Source organism: Eschrichtius robustus, chromosome 2 (genome assembly GCF_028021215.1).
Source record: "Eschrichtius robustus isolate mEscRob2 chromosome 2, mEscRob2.pri, whole genome shotgun sequence".
NCBI classification, from domain to species: domain Eukaryota; kingdom Metazoa; phylum Chordata; class Mammalia; order Artiodactyla; family Eschrichtiidae; genus Eschrichtius; species Eschrichtius robustus.
In genome coordinates, this window is record NC_090825.1 from 109921953 (window position 1) to 109943279 (window position 21327).

At 37.8% G+C, this 21327-nt stretch overlaps 1 protein-coding gene across 1 annotated transcript in view; it reads right to left on the minus strand.

Annotated features, from left to right (window-relative positions):
• The window catches only part of LOC137758917 (prolyl 4-hydroxylase subunit alpha-2-like), a 102591-nt gene that overhangs the window by 47723 nt on the left and 33541 nt on the right, over positions 1-21327 (minus strand). Inside the window, 5 exon segments of the mRNA XM_068534870.1 lie at positions 4128-4304; positions 5542-5608; positions 5610-5739; positions 10678-10923; positions 11620-11760. Of these exon segments, the coding sequence (XP_068390971.1) occupies positions 4128-4304; positions 5542-5608; positions 5610-5739; positions 10678-10923; positions 11620-11760 (761 nt within the window).

A 21327-nucleotide genomic window follows, 5' to 3' on the forward strand; every position in this document is an offset into this window, starting at 1 on the left:
CCCCATGTTCATTCCAGCATTATTTACAATAGTCAAGACATGGAAACAACTTAAATGCCCACTGACAGATGAACGGATAAAGAAAATGTGGTATTCATATATACAATGGAATATTATCCAGCCATAAAAAAGAAGGAAATATTGCCTTCTGCAAAAATATGGATGGATCTTAAGGGCATTATGCTAAATGAAATAAGTTAGACATAGAAAGACAAATACTGTATGATCTCACTTACATGTGAAATCTAAAAAAAAAAAAGAACAGCAACAACAACTGATATTATAAATACAAAGATCAGGTTGATGGTTGCCAGAGGTGGAGAGAGGGGGTGGGTGAAGGTGGTCAAAAGGCACAAACTTCCAGTTATAAGATAAATAAATCCTGGGAATGTAATGTACAGCATGGTGACTATAGTTAACAATACTGTATTGTATATTTGAAAGTTGTTAAGAGAATAAATCTTTTTTTTTAATAGTTATTTATTTGGCTGTGTCGGGTCTTAGTTGTGGCACACGGGATCCTTCATTATGGCATGTGGGTTCCTCGTTGTGGCACGCAGGATTCTCTCTAGTTGTGGCGCAGGCTGTAGAGCGTGTGGGCTGTAGAGCATGGGGGCTCAGTAGTTGTGCCACATGGGCTTAGTTGCCCCACGGCATGTGGGATCTTAGTTTCCCAACCAGGGATCAAACCCAGGTCCCCTGCACTGGAAGGCAGATAGTTAACCACTGGACCACCAGGGAAGTCCCAAGAATAAATCTTAACAGTTCTCATCGCAAAAAAAAAAACTGTAACTATTTAAGGTGATGGATGTTAACTAAAGTTATTGTGGTAATCATTTTGTAATATATACATATATTAAATCATTATGTTATACACCTAAAACTAACACGTTACGTCAATTATACCTCAATAAAACAGCAACAACATTCTTCAAAGGACTATAATAGAATCTAGAGTCCCAACATCATTATATTCGCAGAAGCCAGGATATAATAATAAAAAAATTACTTGACATATGAAGAACCAGGAACATGTGACCTATTCCCTAGAGAAAAGACAGAAACAAAACCAACCCAAAGATGAAACAGATGTTGGAATTAGCAGATAAAGATTTTCAAGCAGTTATTAAAACCATATTCAAGGATGTAAAGAAAAATAATACTTGCAATTTAAGAGAAGAAAAGAAATCTCAGTCAATAATAATAAGAGTAAAGAATCTTTTGAAAATTTTAGAACTGGGAATTCCCTGGTGGTCCACTGGTTAGGACTCTGTGCTCTCACTGCCAAGGGCCTGGGTTTGATCCCTGGTCAGGGAACTAAGATCCTGCATGCCATGCAGCATGGGCAAAAAAAAAAAACAAAAAGAAAAAATTTTAGAACTGAAAAATACAATATCTGAATTTAAAACTTCACTAGATGCACTTAACATGGAAATGGAGATGACAGAGGCAGAATCACTGAGGTTGGAGGTATACCAACAGACATTATCTAATATGTAGAAAAGAGAAAATATCCAAATAAAATATTGACAAGTAAGATCTCCTGCTGGATATAAAGATTATATCCCTATAAGAATACAAAAAGAAAGAGCAAGAAGATCCTTTCTAATTATTAAAGGATAACCAATAATTGTGATAAAGAAACTAATGAAACTGTTTCAGGAAGAAAAATTGCCTCCATTGAGCTTGTCATCTATCATCTAGAACGTGAAGAAATAATTCTTCTCCAGATGTCAATAAACAAACAAACAAACAAAAAATACCACAGATTTCACTAAGGATGAATAGATGATAAGTTTTATCCTTGGGGATCTCTGAAGCTGACACAGGATTTCCATGGAAAGAGCAGAAAAGGTTTCCTCCATTTGGTCACAAATAGGTATGCTTTTCATGAGGTAAACATTTGCAATCTGCTACATAATTCATTCATGTAACCACTTTTAAAAGCCACATATAATTAAAACTAAAAACTAAAATAAAACTTTACAAATGAGTAAACAAAATTTAAACAGGTTTTTTAAAGAAAAATCTCCTGAGACACTAAATTAACAGATAATATATACTGATATACCTTTCTTCTGAGAGGTCTTGGAGGACCAGATCATAAAGACTTTTGCTGAAATACTTAGGCATAAAAACTAACTAAAACTATATATACAAGAAGAAAACTATAAAACTCTGAAGAGAGATATCAAAGCAGAACTAAATAAATAGAGATCCCATGTTCATAGATAAGAAGACTTAGTATTGTCAAGATGTCAGTTCATCCTAAATTAATCTATAGATTCAATGCAATCCTAATCAAAATCCTAGCAAGTTATTTTGTGGATATCAACAAAATGATCCTAAAGTTTATATGGAGAGGCAAAAGATCCAGAACAGACAACACAATATTAAAGGAGAAAAACAAAGGTGGAGGACTGATTACACCTGATTCCAAAACTTACTATAAAACTACAGTAATCAAGACAGTGTGGTATTAGTGAAAGAACAGACAAACAGATAAATGGAACAGAACGGAGAGCCTAGAAATAGGCCCCCATAAATATAATCAACTGATATTTGACAAAGGAGCAAAGGCAATACAATGGAGCAAAAAGTCTCTGAAAATATGGTGATGGAACAACTAGACATGCACATGCAAAAAAAATAAATCTAGACCTTACACCCTTCACTCAATGTAACTCAAAATGGATCACAGACTTAAATGTAAAACACAAAACTATAAAACTAGAAGACAACATGGGAGAAAATCTTGGTGACCTTGGGTATGGTAATGTCTTTTTAAATAGAACAACAAAGACATGATCCATGAAAGAAATGACTGATAAGGTGGATTTCATTAAAATTAAAAACTCTGCTCTGAGAAAGACAATACAAAGAGAATGAGAAAACAAGTCACAGACTGGGAGAAAACATTTGCAAAAGACACACTTAATAGAGGACTGTTATCCAAAATATACAATGAACTCATAAAATGCAACAGTAAGAAAACAAGTAACCCGATTAAAAAACGGACCAAAGATCTTAACAGACACCTCACCAAAGAGATATACAGATGGCAAGCATATGAAAAGATATTCCACGTCATATGTTATCAGAGAACTGCGAATTAAAACAATGAAATACCATCACATACTTATAAGAATGGCCAAAATCCAAGACACTGACAACACCAAATGCTGACAAGGATGTGGAGGAACAGGAACTCTCATCCACTGCTGGTGCGAATGCAAAATGGTACAGATACTTTGGAAGACAGTGTGGTTATTTCTTACAAAACTAAACTTACTCAATATAAAATCCAGCAATCACACTCCTTGGTATTTACCCAAAGGAGCTGAAGACATCTGTCCACACAAAAACCTGTACATGGATGTTTACAGCATCTTTATTCATAACTGCCAAAACTTGGAAGCAACCAAGATGTCCTTTAGTACGTGAATAGATAAACTGTAACACATTCAGACAACAAAATATTATTCAGCATTAAAACGAAATAAGCTATGAAGCCATGAAAAGACATGGAGGAACCTTAAATGGATATTAGTAAGTAAAAGAAGCCAATCTGAGATGGCTACATACCATATGATTCCAACTAGATGATATTCAAGAAAAAGCAAAGCTATGGAAACAATAAAAACATCAGTGGTTGCTGGGGAGAGTCAGGGCAGAGATGCATAGTCAGAACACAGAGGACTTTTAGGACAGTGAAACTGCTCTGTATGAGATTATAATGATTGATATATGTCATTACACATTTGTCCAAACCCATAGAAAGTACAACATCAAGAGTGAACCCTAAGGTAAACTACGGAATTTGGGAGATTATGATGTGTCAATCAATATAGGTTTATCCTTAGTGAAAATGTACCATTCTGATGAGTGTTGTTGATAGAGGGAGGCAATCTATGTATGTGTCGGCGCAGGGGGTATATGGGAAATCACTGCACCTTCCTCTCAATTTTATTATAAACCTAAAACTGCTCTAAAAAAAATAAAAATTTTTTTTAAAAAAAAGGCAATCTGCTATCAGCCTTTCCCTTAAGTGTCCCCAAATAATGACAGCAAGGTAAGTCCCAGGAGGTAACAGAGGGAAATGTGTTCAGTACCAAATGAGAACCTACTCTGGGTTTTGCAATCTCCTTGATCTTTCTGATTTCCTTGTCAGACATGACATCGTGGTACCTGACGATATGTAGGCTGTCCCACTCATCCTCATCTTTGAAGGGGGTGATGACCAGCTGCGGTGTCCTATTGCCATAGTGGTACCTACAGAAAAGCCTCTTCCGCTTCTGTGGTGTCTGGGAAGCACAGAGCAACAAGCCCTGACCTAAGTCCCAGGCTCCTTTGCCTGCAGGTGCTAGCCTCACTCCTTAGGCCCACCTCCTCCCTCTCCCCTCAGAAAGGAAACAAAAGCCCTTTTCTTGGTCAGCATAAATGGAACACAAATCATTCAATGCCTTCTCTTTCAGGAACATCCCTTCTCACATCTACAAGCCCTTAGAGGTAAGTCACTCTTATACGGGACTTAAAAAACAGTGACAATTCACCTTACGTGGGTTTGGAAAAAACAGTCTTTTTCTTCCATCCAACTTCCCATAATGTCCAGGGGTGATCAGCTCACTCCCCTGATTGAACCCTTTAATGGTCCGTTCTCTGTAGCCTTGCTTCTCATGCTGTGGCCCATGGACCAGCAGCACCAGCATCAGTTGGGACATGGTTAGAAATACAGAAATCTCAGGTTCTACACCACTATTACTGAATCAGAGTCCGCATTTTAACAACATCCCAGGTGATTCCCATGCACGTTAAATTTTGAAAGACACTGTCTAACAAAGTAAAGTCCAAGATCTACTCATGATCCACCTGGCCCTCCATGATATGAGTCTGCCTATATTAAAATTCTGAACATTATAGCTTCTTTTCTCAAATTTCATGTTCCACTAATACAAAAAATGTTTGCTGTTTCCAAAATACAGAATAATTTTTCTCACTGTACACTTGTTCATGGTGTGATCTCAGAGTAAAACTTCTCTTACATTGTCCACATGGTAATCTAGTTGAGGAGTCTTTTACCCGTGAACCCTATCGCTCTTTGTCCTAGAGTTAATAACCTTTTGTTGTGTGTTGCTACCAAATCTTGCACATACCACTACTGTATTAAAGTTACTTGTTTATATTTTAAATTTTCCTTTAATAAACTACACATTTCCATAACAGGGCCATATATTATTCATTTTTGCTTAATTTCTTCTGTTGGCACATAGTAAAAAATGATTGAATAAATAATATTCATAATGGTCTTAATGCCTAACACCTAATTAGCCATCAATTAAAATGTGTTCAATATAATTATAAGACTGAAAAAGACCCAGTGGTGCATTCAAGGGGCAGGTTCAAGGACTAGAATATCTTCTCAACCAAATCTGGCCTCCCAAAGCCCAGAGTCCCCAGTACTCATATTGCCAGGTGATCTGAAGGTCTCCCAAGGACCCTAAGCAACCCTTACAACCCCAATGACTCCCTTTCCCATCTCGCGAGTTTGATACCCTCTCCACGGCAGAGGCTCTCATAGACCTCGTGGGTTTGCATATGATCCAGGGTATCCTGAGGGGGCATTGTTCAATGTCTCCTGCTTGCTCTCTGATGCCCCATTCCCAAGCTGTCCTGCCCTTTCTTCCTCTAACAACTTCACAAAGTACAGCAGATTCAGCCAGGCTTGTTCGTGAGAGGAATCTGGACAGAGGAAAGCAAACAGTTAATAATCAGGGAGATCATTCAGGGAAGCTCTGCAATTCTTCTTCTTTAAAATACGCTGATAAACCTGTATGGAATTAGAACACTGTCCAGAATTAGCATTGAGAGAGAAACAAAAACTGGGATGGAGAAAATCCACCCCACCGTGCCTCACTCACCAGTCCCAAGGGTGCTAGCAGACAGGCAACCAGGGATCCTGCCTCACACTCACAACTCACTTTTGTGCTAAGCACATTTGCTTCCTAATGTGTTTTTATTACAATGTTATATACCATGTACTGACTATAGTTAGAATGTACACTAGAGTCCCAGATAACTTATATCGTCCCAGATAACTTCCACAAGTCTCATCATCTTATGGGCCCTCACAATATCCAAGAGAGAAGCATTTTGGTCCCCATTCCTCAGATATGAATATCAAGACACAGAATAGACAAGGAACCTGGACTTCCCTGGTGGTGCAGCGGTTAAGAATCCACCTGCAAACACAGGGGACACGGGTTCGAGCCCTGGTCCAGGAAGATCCCACATGCCGCGGAGCAACTAAGCCCGTGTGCCACGACTACTGAGCCTGCATTCTAGAGCCTGCAAGCTACAACTACTGAGCCCGCATGCCACAACTACTGAAGCCTGTGCACCCAGAGCCCGTGCTCCGCAACAAGAGAAGCCACTGCAATGAGAAGCCCGCGCACTGCAACAAAGAGTAGCCCCTGCTCGCCGCAACTAGAGAAAGCCTGTGCGCAGCAACGAAGACCCAATGCCGCCAAAAATAAAAATAAATTAAAAAAAAAAACCGCAAAAACAAGGAACCTAGGTCAAGACCATATAGAAAGAAAAGGGCAAATAAGAACTAGAGCCCAGATGTCTAACTCTAAGGCTCTTACCAAAATACTCAAAAAAATTTACAAAGCTTATCTCACATATCAGTCATGAAGGACACTCCCACGCTAGCCAGTCAATGAAAGAGCTCTGGCAATAATGTCAACACAAGAAAGATTTTCCTAACCTGAGTCAGGGCAGCAAAGCCTAAGAGTGTGAAATCTTACCAAGGTTATGAATATAAAACAGGTGTGTTAGGATAATGTAAATGCCCTTTTCAAAAGAAAACATATTACAGTCAAATTACATGTAGCCTTTTGGTCATCCTAGAGTGATTATGAATCCAGAATTGAAGTACCTTTCACTAAGCTCTCACAGTGCTGTGAACCTCTATCATGTTACTTTCTACAATCCATTGACTTCATCTGTTTACATGTCTAATCTACCACTACCATCCCCAATTATTCTTAAGGTATTCTGGGAATAGGCCACGCATATTTAACTTTTTTGCCTAGTACAGTATCTAGCATGTAACAGATCTCGATAAGTTTGCTGAATTTAGTAGCAATAAAATGGCTCTGTAATATCCCCATCTGTTGGTGTCTTTATGCCAGAACATCTCCCTGAAAAGAAAGGGAATACACCACCTGTCAAGGAGCTCCTTCCACTTTTTGGCAATTAAGTTTCTCCTCAAACAGAACCCAAGTATATCTGTCTGCATATTCTTCTCATGTGTTCTAGGGCTAACTCTAAGGGCCACAGAGAACAAACATAATCAATTCCTCTAATTCTTTAGTTAATCCTTTCTTCCTCCAGTAATTCCAATTATTTGTTAAGATGCTGACACTGATTCCAATTTACGAGTTTTCCGACATGACCAAGCAATTCTCTGACAGCAGCTAGGTGTCCTACAATTTAACTCAATTCTGGCACTATCCACCTGGAGACAGTGTCAGATTCCACAGCTTGAGGGCTCAGTCCTACAAGACTGTCTCCTACCCCTCCCCCCACTTCAGTGGCCAATTGGTGCTTCTAACCTACTGTCTGTAGATTGGAGGCTCCAATGACCCTCTCTGTGGGTTCGATTAATTTGCTAGAGCAGCTCACAGAACTCAGAGAAACATTTTACTAACTAGATTGCCGGTTTATAATTTAGGAACAGCCAGATAAAAGATATGCATAAGGCAAAGTATGTGGCAAGAGGCATGGAGCTTCCACACTCTCTGGTCTTGCCACTCTCCCAGCATGTCCATGTGTTCACCAACCTGGAAGCTCTCTGAGCCCTGTCCTTTGGGTTGTTATGAAGGCTTCATCACATAGGCATGTTTGATTAAATCATTGGCCACTGGTGGTCAATTTAACCTCCAGCCCCTCTCCTCTTCCCTGAAGGTCAGGGAAGTTTCAACTTTCGAATCACAAGGCTGGGTCCCCTGGCAACTAGCTCTCATCCTTAGGTTACCTAGAAGTTTTCTAAAAGTCACCTCATTAACACAACAAAGAGACCTTTATATCTCTCATCGCTTAGGAAATTCCAAGGGTTTTATGAGCTTTGTGCCAGGAACTGGGACAACCCAAATACACAGTTCTTACTGTAAGTCACAATATCACATTCATTCAATACAGATCAAACTAAGTGTTTAGCACTACAATGGAGCTTGAAAATGCAAAAATGGTAAAAAATCAGTCCTTGCTTTGAGAAATAAAATATTGCCTGCCATCAGTAAACAAAGGATGTTGCAGCCGTCAAGCCATCACATTACAGCCACCCCAAAGATGAGCCCTGAGGGAACTCAGGAAGGAAACAAAGAATGCCTGCCATCTACTAGTCATCAGACTGCAGCTACCCCTGAGGGTGCAGCATGAGAAAACTCAGGATGAGAAAACACAGGATACTGGCCCTAGATAGCTGAGGTGCATATCAAAAAAATGATTTCAGGGAGCCCAGACTCTTGCATCTTCCCATACACAGAAAAGCGCTAAATTCCTTAACTTGAGATACCTGGTTTTCTTTGATTAACAATAATCTTTTGACATTGCGACTACCTGCCCTTTGTTGCAAAAACTCCTATATATCCTGGCTCCCTCTTCTCCTCAGAACAGTTTTCTCAGCACTATCTGAGATGCTGTCTCCCGGGCTCGAAGTCCTAAGAATGTCTGCCGAATAAAACTAACTCTTAACTTTTAGGATGTGCATTTTTTTTCAGTCGACAGCTTATTGGGGGAAACAATTTAATAACGGCAATACAGATGTAAATGAACCATTAAAATAAAACATAATAAACTTCAATGGTGAAGGGAATCACAGGCTACTATGGAACAAATGGAACTTGTAGAGGGGAAGAGAATGTCAGAACAGATTTATCAGAACAGAGAATGCCTCAGTTGTGAGCCCTCTTACTTAAAGACAGATTATGTCTGAGGAATAAAATATTGCCTGCCAAAGGATGTCACAGTCATCAGTGGTTGCGGTCACCTCGGAAGGTGAAACAAGGAATGCTGACCATCTAGCAGCCATTAGACTGCAGCCACCCTCGATGGTGCAGCCTGAGGAAACTCAGGATGAGAAAACACAGGATACTGGCCCCAGATAGCTGAGGTGCATATCAAAGGAATGACTTCAGTGAGCCCAGACTCTTTCATCTTTCCATACGTAAAAAGCACTAAACTCCTTAACCTGAAATATCTAGTTTTCTTTTATTAACAGTAGCTTCTTGGGAATTCCCTGGCAGTCCGGTGGTTAGAACTTGGTGCTTTCACTGCCATGGGCCCAGGTTCAATACCTGGTGGGGGAACTAAGATCCCACAAGCCATGCGGCACAGCCAAAACAAAAAAACAAAAAAACAAAAAACAAAAAACCAGTAGCTTCTTGTTCCAACTACGTGGTGTCACTGCAAAAACTCCTATATACCCTGGCTTCTCCCCCTTCCTCTTTGAAACAGTTTTCTCAGCGTTTATCTGAGAGGCTGTCTCCCAGGCTTGAAGTCCTAAGAATGTCCACTGAATAAAACATATAACTCTCAACTTTTAGGTTGTGCGTTTATTTTTCAGTCGACATGTCCCAATGGAGTTTTTTCTTTTACCTCCTATAATTTACCTCTATCAAATTTATACATGCCTATATTTTAAATTCAAATACTTATTGAAAACTTAATTTAAAAAAATGGAACCACCTATTCCCACACCCCCTTTCCATTCCCATGTCCAAAGGTAGCCACTTTCTTCAGTTGTTTCCTTTCATATTTTATTGCTAAATTCATGCATCAGAAAATGATTACTTTATCATGAGACCTAAACTAGCATAGAGGGCCTGAGAAAATGAGAAGGCCCTAGCAACCATGTCTTCAAGAAGACAATGCATTTAACTGATTATGACCATACCAAAACACAAAGAAGTTTCCACTGTAACACAGACCTCCTTAGTGAATTTCCACTACTGTATCAAGATTAAGTTGTTCACTAGCTGTTCACCAATCTACTTCATGTTCCTGGAAAGAGAAACTTTACATTTTCCAACCTTCCTTGAAATGAGACTGGGGCCATGATAGCTCTGGCAACAGAATGTGGATAGAAGTGATGGATGCCACTTACAGTCCTGGCCTATAACATGTATCATGAAATCCCTCACATGGCTAGCATGAAGGGACTCCAAAATAGCAGAGTCATTTGGGAGTAGAAAAAAATCTGAATTGTTTTTTTTTTTTGGCCACGCCACACAGCTTGTAGGATCTTAGTTCCCCCACCAGGGATCGAACCCGGGCCCCCTGCAGTGGAAGTGCAGAGTCCTAACCGCTGGACTGCAAGGAAATTCCCTAGAAAAAAATCTGAATTCTTGAGTCAACATTTAGAGGAGCCATCTAACCTGCAGAGGACTTTTCATGGACGAAAACTAAAATTTCATCCCTTTGTGTCTTGAAGATTAGGGAGTTTATTTGTTACCATACATACTCTAGCCTTCCCTGCCTACAACAACTGAGTCACAAGAACTCTGTGGAATATTCCACCCAAAGCCAGGGGAAGGGGGTCAGTTGGTAAGTGGGGTGAAGGAGCAAGCCGACACAGAGCAAATTACTTGCTTTCCTAGCTCCCAAGAGTCTTACCAAGAGAAAGCAGCTGATGGGTGAAGTCCACTGCCCTGGACAGGTCCCCAAGCTGGAAGCTGACATTACTAAGATAGTCCAGGACTTGGATCTGGGAGATAGTGCTGTGCTCTCCTGCATTCAGTTGCTTCAGTGCCTATTGCATCCAAAGCATTGAGCTTGAGCGGTGAAAGTCGCTGATGCTGTGGGCTGTCTGGCCCAGCCTGAAGCAATCACCAACACTCAGGGTAGAATGATACTTGGTTCCTAGAAGCAAGAAGAACAATGATATTCCTGATAAAGGACACAAAGGGTGGTCATTGAGGTCAATAAAGAGATCATTCACCCACTCCATTCCCACTATCCAAATACACAGCCTTAAGTTGTTTCCTTTCATATTTTATCTCTGAGTACATGCTTCAGAAAATGATCAAATTATTTTTGGAACTATGTTTGGGAAGGTAAGGGGTTTAGTCCCATAGAAGACACTGAAATGAACTCCCACAGACCACCTTATTTGTGGGAATACAATTTTTTTAAAAGGGTAGGGTGGGATGGGGGGAATAAGTATGAATCAGGAGATCTGGGCAGGTTCTGATCTAAGATAATACAAGAATGAGGCACCAATAAAGGCTATATTTGATGAAGCAGGGTTTTGAAAGTTATCTGCCTATTATACCAAATCCACACAGGCATAACTGTTCAATTTCTCTTGCATTTCCTAAAATCAGATCTCAGCTTCCTAGAACATGAAGTCTTCCTGGTTTTCATCTCCTAGATTCCCATGAAAGGCCCAGAGTTCCCAGAACACCTCATAGCCACATGAGTGATATTCTAAAAGGCAAAAAGTAGCTTCTTCCTCCATATTTCTCAAGTCCTACAGGAAAAAATAACAAATTCTAAAGGCAAGAAAAGCAGCCCTAAAGCAAATGTTCACAAAGGGAACCCATGGATATTGCTTACCTGGCAGGGCTCCTTTGGAAAGATCCTTCAGATCCAGTTTGTATGTGCGTTGAAGAAGCAGCAGGGTCTTAGCAGCCCCAGTCATATCCTCCTCTGTAGGGAAAAACCTGCGCAATGATGTGAGCCTGGAGGTAAACCCTTCTACACACCAGAGAGGCAAAAAGCAAAGGAGAGAGAAAAAAAGATACACATGAAGTTAAAAGGAAATCAAGTAAAGAACAGACCAGAGCATACTATCAGACCTCAATGTAATCTACTTTACACAAAACTGAAATCATCTGGAAATAGTGGGAATAGGGGTGCTGGGGCAGTGACTTTCTACAACTATGCTCCAATACAGTAACTACTGACCACATGTGGCTATTAAAATGTAAATTTATTAAAATTAAATAAAATTAAAAATTCAGTCCCTCAGTCATACTAATTAAATTACATTTCAAATGTTCAGTAGCCAGATATGGCTAGTGACTACCATGTTGGATAGTGCAGATACAGAATATTTCCATCATCACAGAAGGTTTTATTGTACAGTGATGCTCTAAAACAACTCCTGGAATTGAAAAAAATTGATAAGATTCTGTCACAGACTTCTAGAATATCCTTAAAATAAGTCATTGGCAGTGTGAAAGGTAGCTTACTAATGCAAATGTAAATTGTTTCTAGAGGAACTCACTTTCAAGCAGATCTCAAAGAATTTCCATAGATAAAATTCCAAGGAAAGCAAATAGCTCTCAGTAGGGAAAAAAAAAAAGCAGAATCAATCTCATAAAAATTCAGATGTTAGAACCATATGATGTGGAATATGAAAAAATATATTTACTATATCTGAAGAAATGGAATAGGGACTTGAAATATGCTAAAATTCCAAGAAGGTGCCAAACACTACCCAAAATGAAATATATAATAACTGAACTAAAAACTCAACAGATTGGGACTTCTGGTTTTGGCCATGATAAAGCAGCTTACAGTGAAGTAACTTTCCCACCAAAAGCAACTATAAAATATGAACAGAACCAATAAAACAATTACTTGAAGGCATTGGATAGAAATTAATGTAAACTGACTTGGAGGCTATATTCCTTAAGAGAAGGAAGATACTAGACGTAAGCTCCATATTCAACTTAAATTTTCCAAAAAATTGTACACCTAAAATGGATGAATTTTATGGTATGCAAATAGTTCCTCAATAAAGCTGTTTAAAAAAATCAGAGTGTTTTTCTATAAGGAACTGAATAGCTCCATGGAAAAGACCAGATATACTGGCATTTTGATGCTTCCTAGAGTATGATCAGCTCCCTGCCCAACAGCTAAGCCAAATTCTACCAGAATAAACATTCTGCTCACATTTTCAGTATTTTCCAGAGGTTTTAAGTTTTCTCCCTCAACTTAACCGCTCTGATACCAATGGCCTCTGATATGAACAGATGATAAAAAAATTCACCAGGCATATAATGAAAGTCTCCAACATCAGAATCCATAATACAAAAATGCAGAAAAAAGTTTCCTGGATAAAACACATAATAATGGGAATAGATATAAATTTCCTTAAAACTATTAGATAACACTTAGAGATATTTAAGTTGATAGATAGTACAACGAAAACACAAATGTAAAACGCTATGTAAAAAGAACAATGATCATAAAAATAAAAAAGATTTTAGAAGTTCAAAATGACTGCAGAAAAATAAAATTCAAAGTAAAATTGCCAGTTCTAGGAAGTATAAAAAATAGGCAAAGAAATGAAAAAATATGAGAAAAATAGGATCAATGCAGGAGATTCCCCCATCCAAGTAATGTAACTTCCAGAAAGGGAGATGAGAGAAAATACAAGGGAAGAAATTATCAGAAAGACAATACAATTTTCCAGTGCTAAAGAAAAACACAATCTCTTATATTGAATGCACTCACTAAGTGTCAATCTGAGAAAATGAAACTAACAAACAAAAATCTCTCAATATTCAAAATACCATTCTGAAATCTCAGCCCAAGGATAAAGATAAGACCTTGCAAGAGAGGGAAAAAAAATAGGTATTCTACAAAGAAGGGAGAATCAGACTGGTATCAGCCTGTCCATCACCCACACTGGACACCAGAACAACAAAAGTTCTGAGGCAAAATTCCTTGAATTTTGGCATGCTTGAAGTAGGGCTAAAGAATGAATAAGGTCTATTTGGAACAGGAAAATGAATGTCTCCAGAAAGATTTTTTTAAAAGAAACTCATAATAATTCATTATACTAGACTTAGAAAATCAAAATAAATAATATTCTGTCTTCTGCTTCAGCCCACAAATATTAAGTGCTACAAGACTTTTCCCTCTCACCACGAACAACTAGAAAACTGGACAAAATAAATCAAACTGGACAAAAAGCAGAGCAGAGAAGGACTGATCCCTAAAAGTGAAAGAGATAAGGAGAACCCTATGACAGCCCCATCTTTCTGCCTGGAGACAAATTCTTAACATCACTGTAGGAGGGGTAACCCAAACAGAGTTCAGTGATATACTTTAATTGAAGAGACATAGATCAGGGATTGGGGATGCCAAGGCAATAAGAAACTGCAGAACAGAGTACCAAAGAAGAGGGAACCATACACACACACAAAAGATCCTGAAATCTAAAAATGGGTCTCCTTTATTCTTTGGCTGAATACTATTCTGCACTTGCATTAGGTGAAAATCCAAAAGCTAGACAAAGAAATACTGTAGAGGAAAGAATAATTATCAAGAAACTTAAATCCAAATAATTCTCATCATTTACACAAGGCAGGGAATCCATTTTGACTTCCCACCATCAAAATGGGGAAACTATGCTGAATATACAGGGCACTCACTAGAGATCCCACTAAAAACAGGTCTCGCAAGAGGAGTTAAGCCACAGAATACAGGCAACTCTAGATTCACCATAACAGAAGTTAAAAGCAAGCTTCAAAGGGATAAAACTGAGCTGTAATTTAAATACTTGCTAGAATAAAATAAAACATTCTATGAAGAATATCACAAAATTCAAGGTAAAATTCACAATTCTGGCACCCAACAAAAATTACCAGACATATTGAGACAGGAAGTGGGCAGGGCACAACCTTTAAAAGAATTACATAGCCCAAGGACACAACATAAACTGATTAGAACCAAATAGGTACAAGTCAACTTCCACTAGGCCTTGAGCCTCAGTATACACTCATTGTAACACATCAGCAAGCTAAGTGACACACCCACAGGTGCCATGACAGTTCCAAGGCTGACCATAAAGGTCAAAAAGTGGGCGGTGGCCCAATTCCTGGAAATCCCTACCCCTTCCCCAAAATACCTGGAATACTCCTCCCACTCATTAGCCTATGAAATTACCCACCCCTATAAAAACTGACACCCCCATACCCTGGGGCCTCTCTCACCTTCCAAGATGGCCCACACTCTGTCTGTGGAGTATGTATGTCCCTGAATAAACCTTTCACTTTACTATGGCTCGCTCTTGAATTCTTTCCTGCAACAATGTGAAGAAAGCACATAATCAGGGAAAAATCAATCAGTAGAAATAGACCCAACAACGATAGATTATAAACTACTAAACAAGGACTTTAAAATAGTTACTATAAATATAAGTACAAAGATATAAAGAAAAACTTGAATATAAGAAGTAAATATTATTTAAAAAGAACTAAGCGGAACTTCTAAAGATCAAAAATATGATATCTGAAGTAAAATTATCACTATGAGGGATTAGCAAAAGAAAAGATCAGTGAATGAGAAAACAGTGACAGAACAATCCAAATATAAAAAGAGAGATTTAAAAACAAACAAACAAAAAGCACTGAAAATATAGGAACAAAACCTCAGTGATCTGTGGGGCAATATAAAGCAGGCTAATATATATGCAGTCAAATGCCCAGAAAGAGAAGAGAAAGAGTAGGAGAACTGAAAAAAAAAGTGTTTAAAGAGCTGACAGCTAAAATTTTTTTAAATGATAAAAACTATAGGGCCTCCCTGGTGGCGCAGTGGTTAAGAATCTGCCCGCCGATGCAGGGGACACGGATTTGGTCCCTGGTCCAGGAAGATCCCACGTGCCACAGAGCAACTAAGCCCGTGTGCCACAACTACTGAAGCCCATGCACCTAGAGCCTGTGCTCCGCAACAAGAGAAGCCACCACAATGAGAAGCCTGCGCACTGCAATGAAGAGTAGCCCCCGCTCTCCACAACTAGAGAAAGCCCGCACACAACAACGAAGACCCAACACAGCCAAAAATAAATAAGTTAATTAATTTAAAAAAAACAACTATAAATGCATAGATTTCAGAGGCTCAAGGAACCCAACTATGATAAACACATGCACAAGAACCAAAAAAAAAAAACACTAAGGCACATCATAACCAAATCATTATGTCCAGAGGAACAAAGACAAAATTGTAACCGAGCAGGACCCTATGGGGCCTTCCCAGGACACGCCTTCCCCCATATCCTCTGCTTTAGCTCCTCTGAAGTACCTAGATAACAGTATTTGATGCACATTTCCTGAGTTGCTTTAAAGATGTGAAAACTCCCCCACCAAATGCAAGATGTTAACTACTTGATGACCATGAGCACATAGCCCCAGGCCTCCTGGAGCCTAAGGACTGATAAAGTTAACCCCCTGTGACACCACCCTGTTCCCTCACCATCAGCCAATCGGAGAATTATGCACGAGCTGATCACTTATCCTGCGACCCCACTCCCTCACCTGGCTTTTAAAAATGCTTTGCCTTACGGAGCTCAGGGTTTTTAAGGCATGAGCCACCTGTCTCCTTGCATGGCCCTGCAATAAACCTTTCTCTGCTCCAAACTCCGACGTTTTGGTTTGTTTGGCCTCACTGCGTTGGGCACACGAACTTGCGCTAACAAGATGACATCAGATATCTTACTGAAAATATGAAAGTATGCAGCCAGAAGAAAATGAAATGACATCTTTAAATTGCTGAAAGAAAATAAGCCAATGGAGTATTTTATACTTCATGAAAATATCTTTAAAAAATAAAACTGAAACGAAGAGTTTTAAGACAAATAAAAGTTAAATACTTATCACCAGATCTCCATAACAAGAAAATTAAAGAAAGTTCCTTGGACAGAAAGAAAATTATACCAGATGGAAATCTGCATATACACAAAGGAATAGAGTGCTGGAAATGGTAATTATAAAATATAAAATATTTATATTATTATTTTATATACATAAAAAGATGCTTCCTCATTATTTAATTTCTTAAAAAAAAACAATTGACTGTTTAAAGGAAAATAATAGCAAGGTACTGTTTGGTTCATAATATATGTCCAAGAAAAATGTATTACTACAATAGCAAAAAGGAAGAGAAGGAGAAAATGGAGGCATAGTGTTATAAAGTTTTTACATTTAGTAAAGAGGCATAATAATATGTAAAGGCCTTTATACAGTAAGTTAAATATGCATACTGTAAACCCCAAAGCAAACATTACACAAATTAAAAAAAAAATTAGAGCTAATAAACCAATGGTGCAGATAAAATGGAATAATAAAAATACTCTGTAAATCCAAAATGAGGCAAAATACTCTGCAAATCCAAAAGGAGAAAAGGAATCATTGAGATATTGAAAAGATAGAAGAGCAAGATGGTTGATTTAAACCAAACTATTTAGATACTTAAATTAATGTAAATGGTCTAAACATCTCAATTAAAAGGCAGAGATAATGAGACTGGATAAAAAAGAGGAGCCCAACTCCATGCTGTTGCATTGAGGATCCCCAAACGATCTACAGGTTCAGTGACTCACTAGGAAGATCCATGTCTTGACATATAGTTGTATTCGTGGATATGACTTATAGTGAAAGAATACAAAGCAGAATCAGCAAAGAAAAAAGGAACATGGAGCGAAGTTTGGAGGTGTACACCAGGTGCAAATTTCCAAGAGTTCCCTCCCAGTGGAGTCACACAGGACGCACTTAATTCTTCAGAAATAAACTGTGACAAAACGTATGAAAATGTTGCATACCAAAGAAGCTCCTTAGAGACTCAATGCCACAGGTTGTTATTAGAGGCTGGTTGTTTACACACTCTGCCTAGCACATAGCAAAATTCCAGAATCCCATAAGGATAGCAGGCATTCAGTATAAACTGTTTATAGAGTTTAGGCACAGTGAGCCACAACTATCAGTTAGAGAATGGTGGGACGAACATTCCTAAAATCCAAGTTCCAGATGCCACTCAAAGGTCAACTTTGCAAGCAGGGCTTTCTAAGACAGTAGTATCAGACCTGCCATGGTAACATTTTTCTGCCCACCTGTCCATAAGAAAAGCACTTTAAACATAACAACAACAATAGATTAAAAGTAAAAAGATGAAAAAATATACATCATGCAAAAACTAATCATAAGAAAGCTGGAGTGACTATATTAATATCAAACAAAGTAGAATTCAGAACAAGTAATATCACCATGGACAAAGGCGATTTCATAAATATAGGCATACCTCAGAGATATTGTGGGTTGGGTTCCAGACCACTGCAATAAAATGAATATCATAATAAAGCGAGTCACATGAATTTTTTGGTTTCACATTTCATATAAAGGTTAACACTATACTGTAGTCTATTAAGTGTACAACAGCATTATGTATAACAAAACAATGTACATACCTTAATTTAAAAATACTTTATTGCTAAAAAATGCTAATCATCATCTGACAACGCAAGGTTGCCACAAACCTTCAATTTGTAAAAAAAAACCAAACAAACAATATCCTCAAAGAGTGATAAAGGAAAGCACAATAAAACGAGGTATGCCTGTATAAAGGGAGCAATTCATCAAAGAGTTATATCAATCCTAACTGTGCGTGTACACAGTTTCAAACAAACAAACAAAAACCCTGAGGAACAAACTGACAGAACTAAAAGGGGAAATAGATAATCCACAATTATAGTTGGATATTTCAAAATGTTCTCTTAGTAACTGACAGAAAAGTAGACAGGATAGCTGTAAAAATATAAAAAAAATCAAGCAATGCTATCAAACAGCTTCACCCACTGACATAAATTACTCCATCTAACAAGAAGAGAATTAGAATTATTTTCATAAGGAAATGAAACATTAATCAAAATAAACCATATTTTTAAACATAAAACAAGTCTCAATAAATATCAAGAGACTGAAATCATACAGAGAATGTTCTTTGATCACAGTGGAATTAAATTAGAAAACGGTAACAAAAGGTATCTGAAAAATCCCCCCAAATTTAGAAAATATAACATTCCTAAACTAAACAAGAGTCAAAGAAGAAATAACAAGGAATATCATAAAATACTTTGAACTAAATGATAATACAACCTATGTGAATTCGTGGAATGCAGCTGAAGCAATGCTCAGAGGGCATTTTATGGTTTTTAATGTTTATATTAAAAAGTCAGAAATGTGAAAAATCAATGATGTAATCTTCCCCTTTAGGAATCTAGAAAGAGAAAGTTAAGCCCAGAAAAAATAGAAAGAAGGGAATGGTAAGATGGGAGCAGAAACTGATAATACAGAAAATAGACAAATCTTTATCAAAAGAATGAAAAGAATCAATACAAGTAATAAGCTTTGAAAAGAATACAAGTAAAACTTTGAAAAGAATCAATACAAGTAATAAACTTCTAGCTCGGCTGATCACAAAATAATAGAGAAGATACAAATTGCCAGTATCAGGAACGTAAGGGTAAATGTAACTACAGATCCCACTACATTAAAAATACAGTGAAGGGGGCTTCACTGGTGGCGCAGTGGTTGAGAATCTGCCTGCCAATGCAGGGGACACGGGTTTGAGCCCTGGTCTGGGAAGATCCCACATTCTGCGGAGCAGCTGGGCCCGTGAGCCACAATTGCTGAGCCTGCGCGTCTGGAGCCTGTGCTCCGCAACAAGAGAGGCCGCAATAATGAGAGGCCCGCACACCGTGATGAAGAGTGGCCCCCACTTGCCGCAACTAGAGAAAGCCCTCGCACAGAAACAAAGACTCAACACAGCCATTAAAAAAAAAAAAAAAAAAAAAAATCAGCTGGCCATGATATCCTCTAAAAAAAAAAAAAACGGTGAAAATATTACAAGCAACTTTATATCAAGAAATATGACAGTTTAGATAAAATGTACAAATCCCTTGAAGAACACAAATTACAAAAACTGAGTAAACTAAAGAAAATTCTGAGAAGACCAATATTTATTGAAGAAATTTAATTTGTAATTTAAAACTTTCACACACACACAAAAGAACTTACCAAATATTTAAGAAGAAATAATTCAGGACCTCCTTGGTGGTCCAGTGGTTTGGACTCTGCGCTTCCAATGCAGGGGGCCCAGGTTCTATCCCTGGTCAGAGAACTAGATTCCACATGCCACAACTAAGACCTGGTGCAGTCAAATAAATAAATAAATAATTTTTAAAAAAGAAATAATTCAATCCTATAAAAACTCTTCTGGGTAACAGAAGAGAGAATTCTCAACTCATTTTTTTTGGCATGTAGACATCTAGTTGTTCCACTATCATTTGTTGAAAAAACTATTCTTTCTCTGTTAAATTGCCTTTGTTCATTTTCAAAGATCAGTTAATTATATTTATTCTATTTCTGAGCTCTCTATTCTGTTCCATTGTCTATTCTTTCACCAGTACCACACTGTCCTGTTTATTGTAGCTTTATATTAAGTCTTAAAGACAAGTAGCGTCAGTCCTCCAACTTTGTTTTCACCTTCAATTTGCTGCTCCAAATAAACTTTAGAATCAATTTGTCAACATCAACAAGGATTTGGATTGTGTTGGACCTATTATAGATCAATTTGGAAATAACAGACATCTACAAAACTGAGTCTTCCTATCCATGAACATAGCATTCTCCTCACTGATTTATATATTCTTCAATTTCTTTCCTCAGAGTCTTATAGTTTTCTTCACATAAATTTTGCACATATTTTGTTAGATTTACATCTAAGCATTTCTTCTTGTGTATGCTAATATAAATGGTGTTGTGTTTTTTAATTTCTAATTCCAATTGTTCATTGCTGGTATATAGGAAAACAATTGACTTTTGTATATTAGCCTTAAATACTGCAACCTTACTATAATCATTAGTTCTAGAAGTTTTTGTGGACTCTTTGGAATTTTCCACTGCAAATAAAGACATTTTATTTCTTCCTTCCCAATCTGTATAATTTTTATTTCTTTTCTTGTCTTACTGCATTAGCTAGGACTTCTAGTACATGTTGAATAGGGGTGGTGAGAGAGGACATCCTTGTCTTGTTCCTGGTCTTAGGCAGGGAAAGAATCTAACTTCTCACCAGTATGATGTTCCCTGTAGGTTTTTTGTAGATGTTCTTTATCAAATTGAGAAAGTTTCTCTGTATCCCTAGTTTTCATAAGAGATTTTTTAATCATAAATGAGTGTTGAATATCGTCAAACGTTTTTTCTGCATCTGTCGATACAATATCATTTTTCTTCTTAACCTATTGATGTAGTGGATTACATTAATTGATTTTTGAGTGCTGAACCAGTCCTGCATTCTTGAAATAAATCTCACTTGGTCGTGGTGTATAATTCTTTTTCTACATTGTTGAATTTGATCTGCCAATGTTTAACATTTTTGCATTGTTCATGATAGATATTGGTTTGTAGTTTTCTTTTCTTGTAATGCCTTCTTATGATTTGGAAATTGGAATAATGCTGGCCTCATAAAATAAGTCAGGAA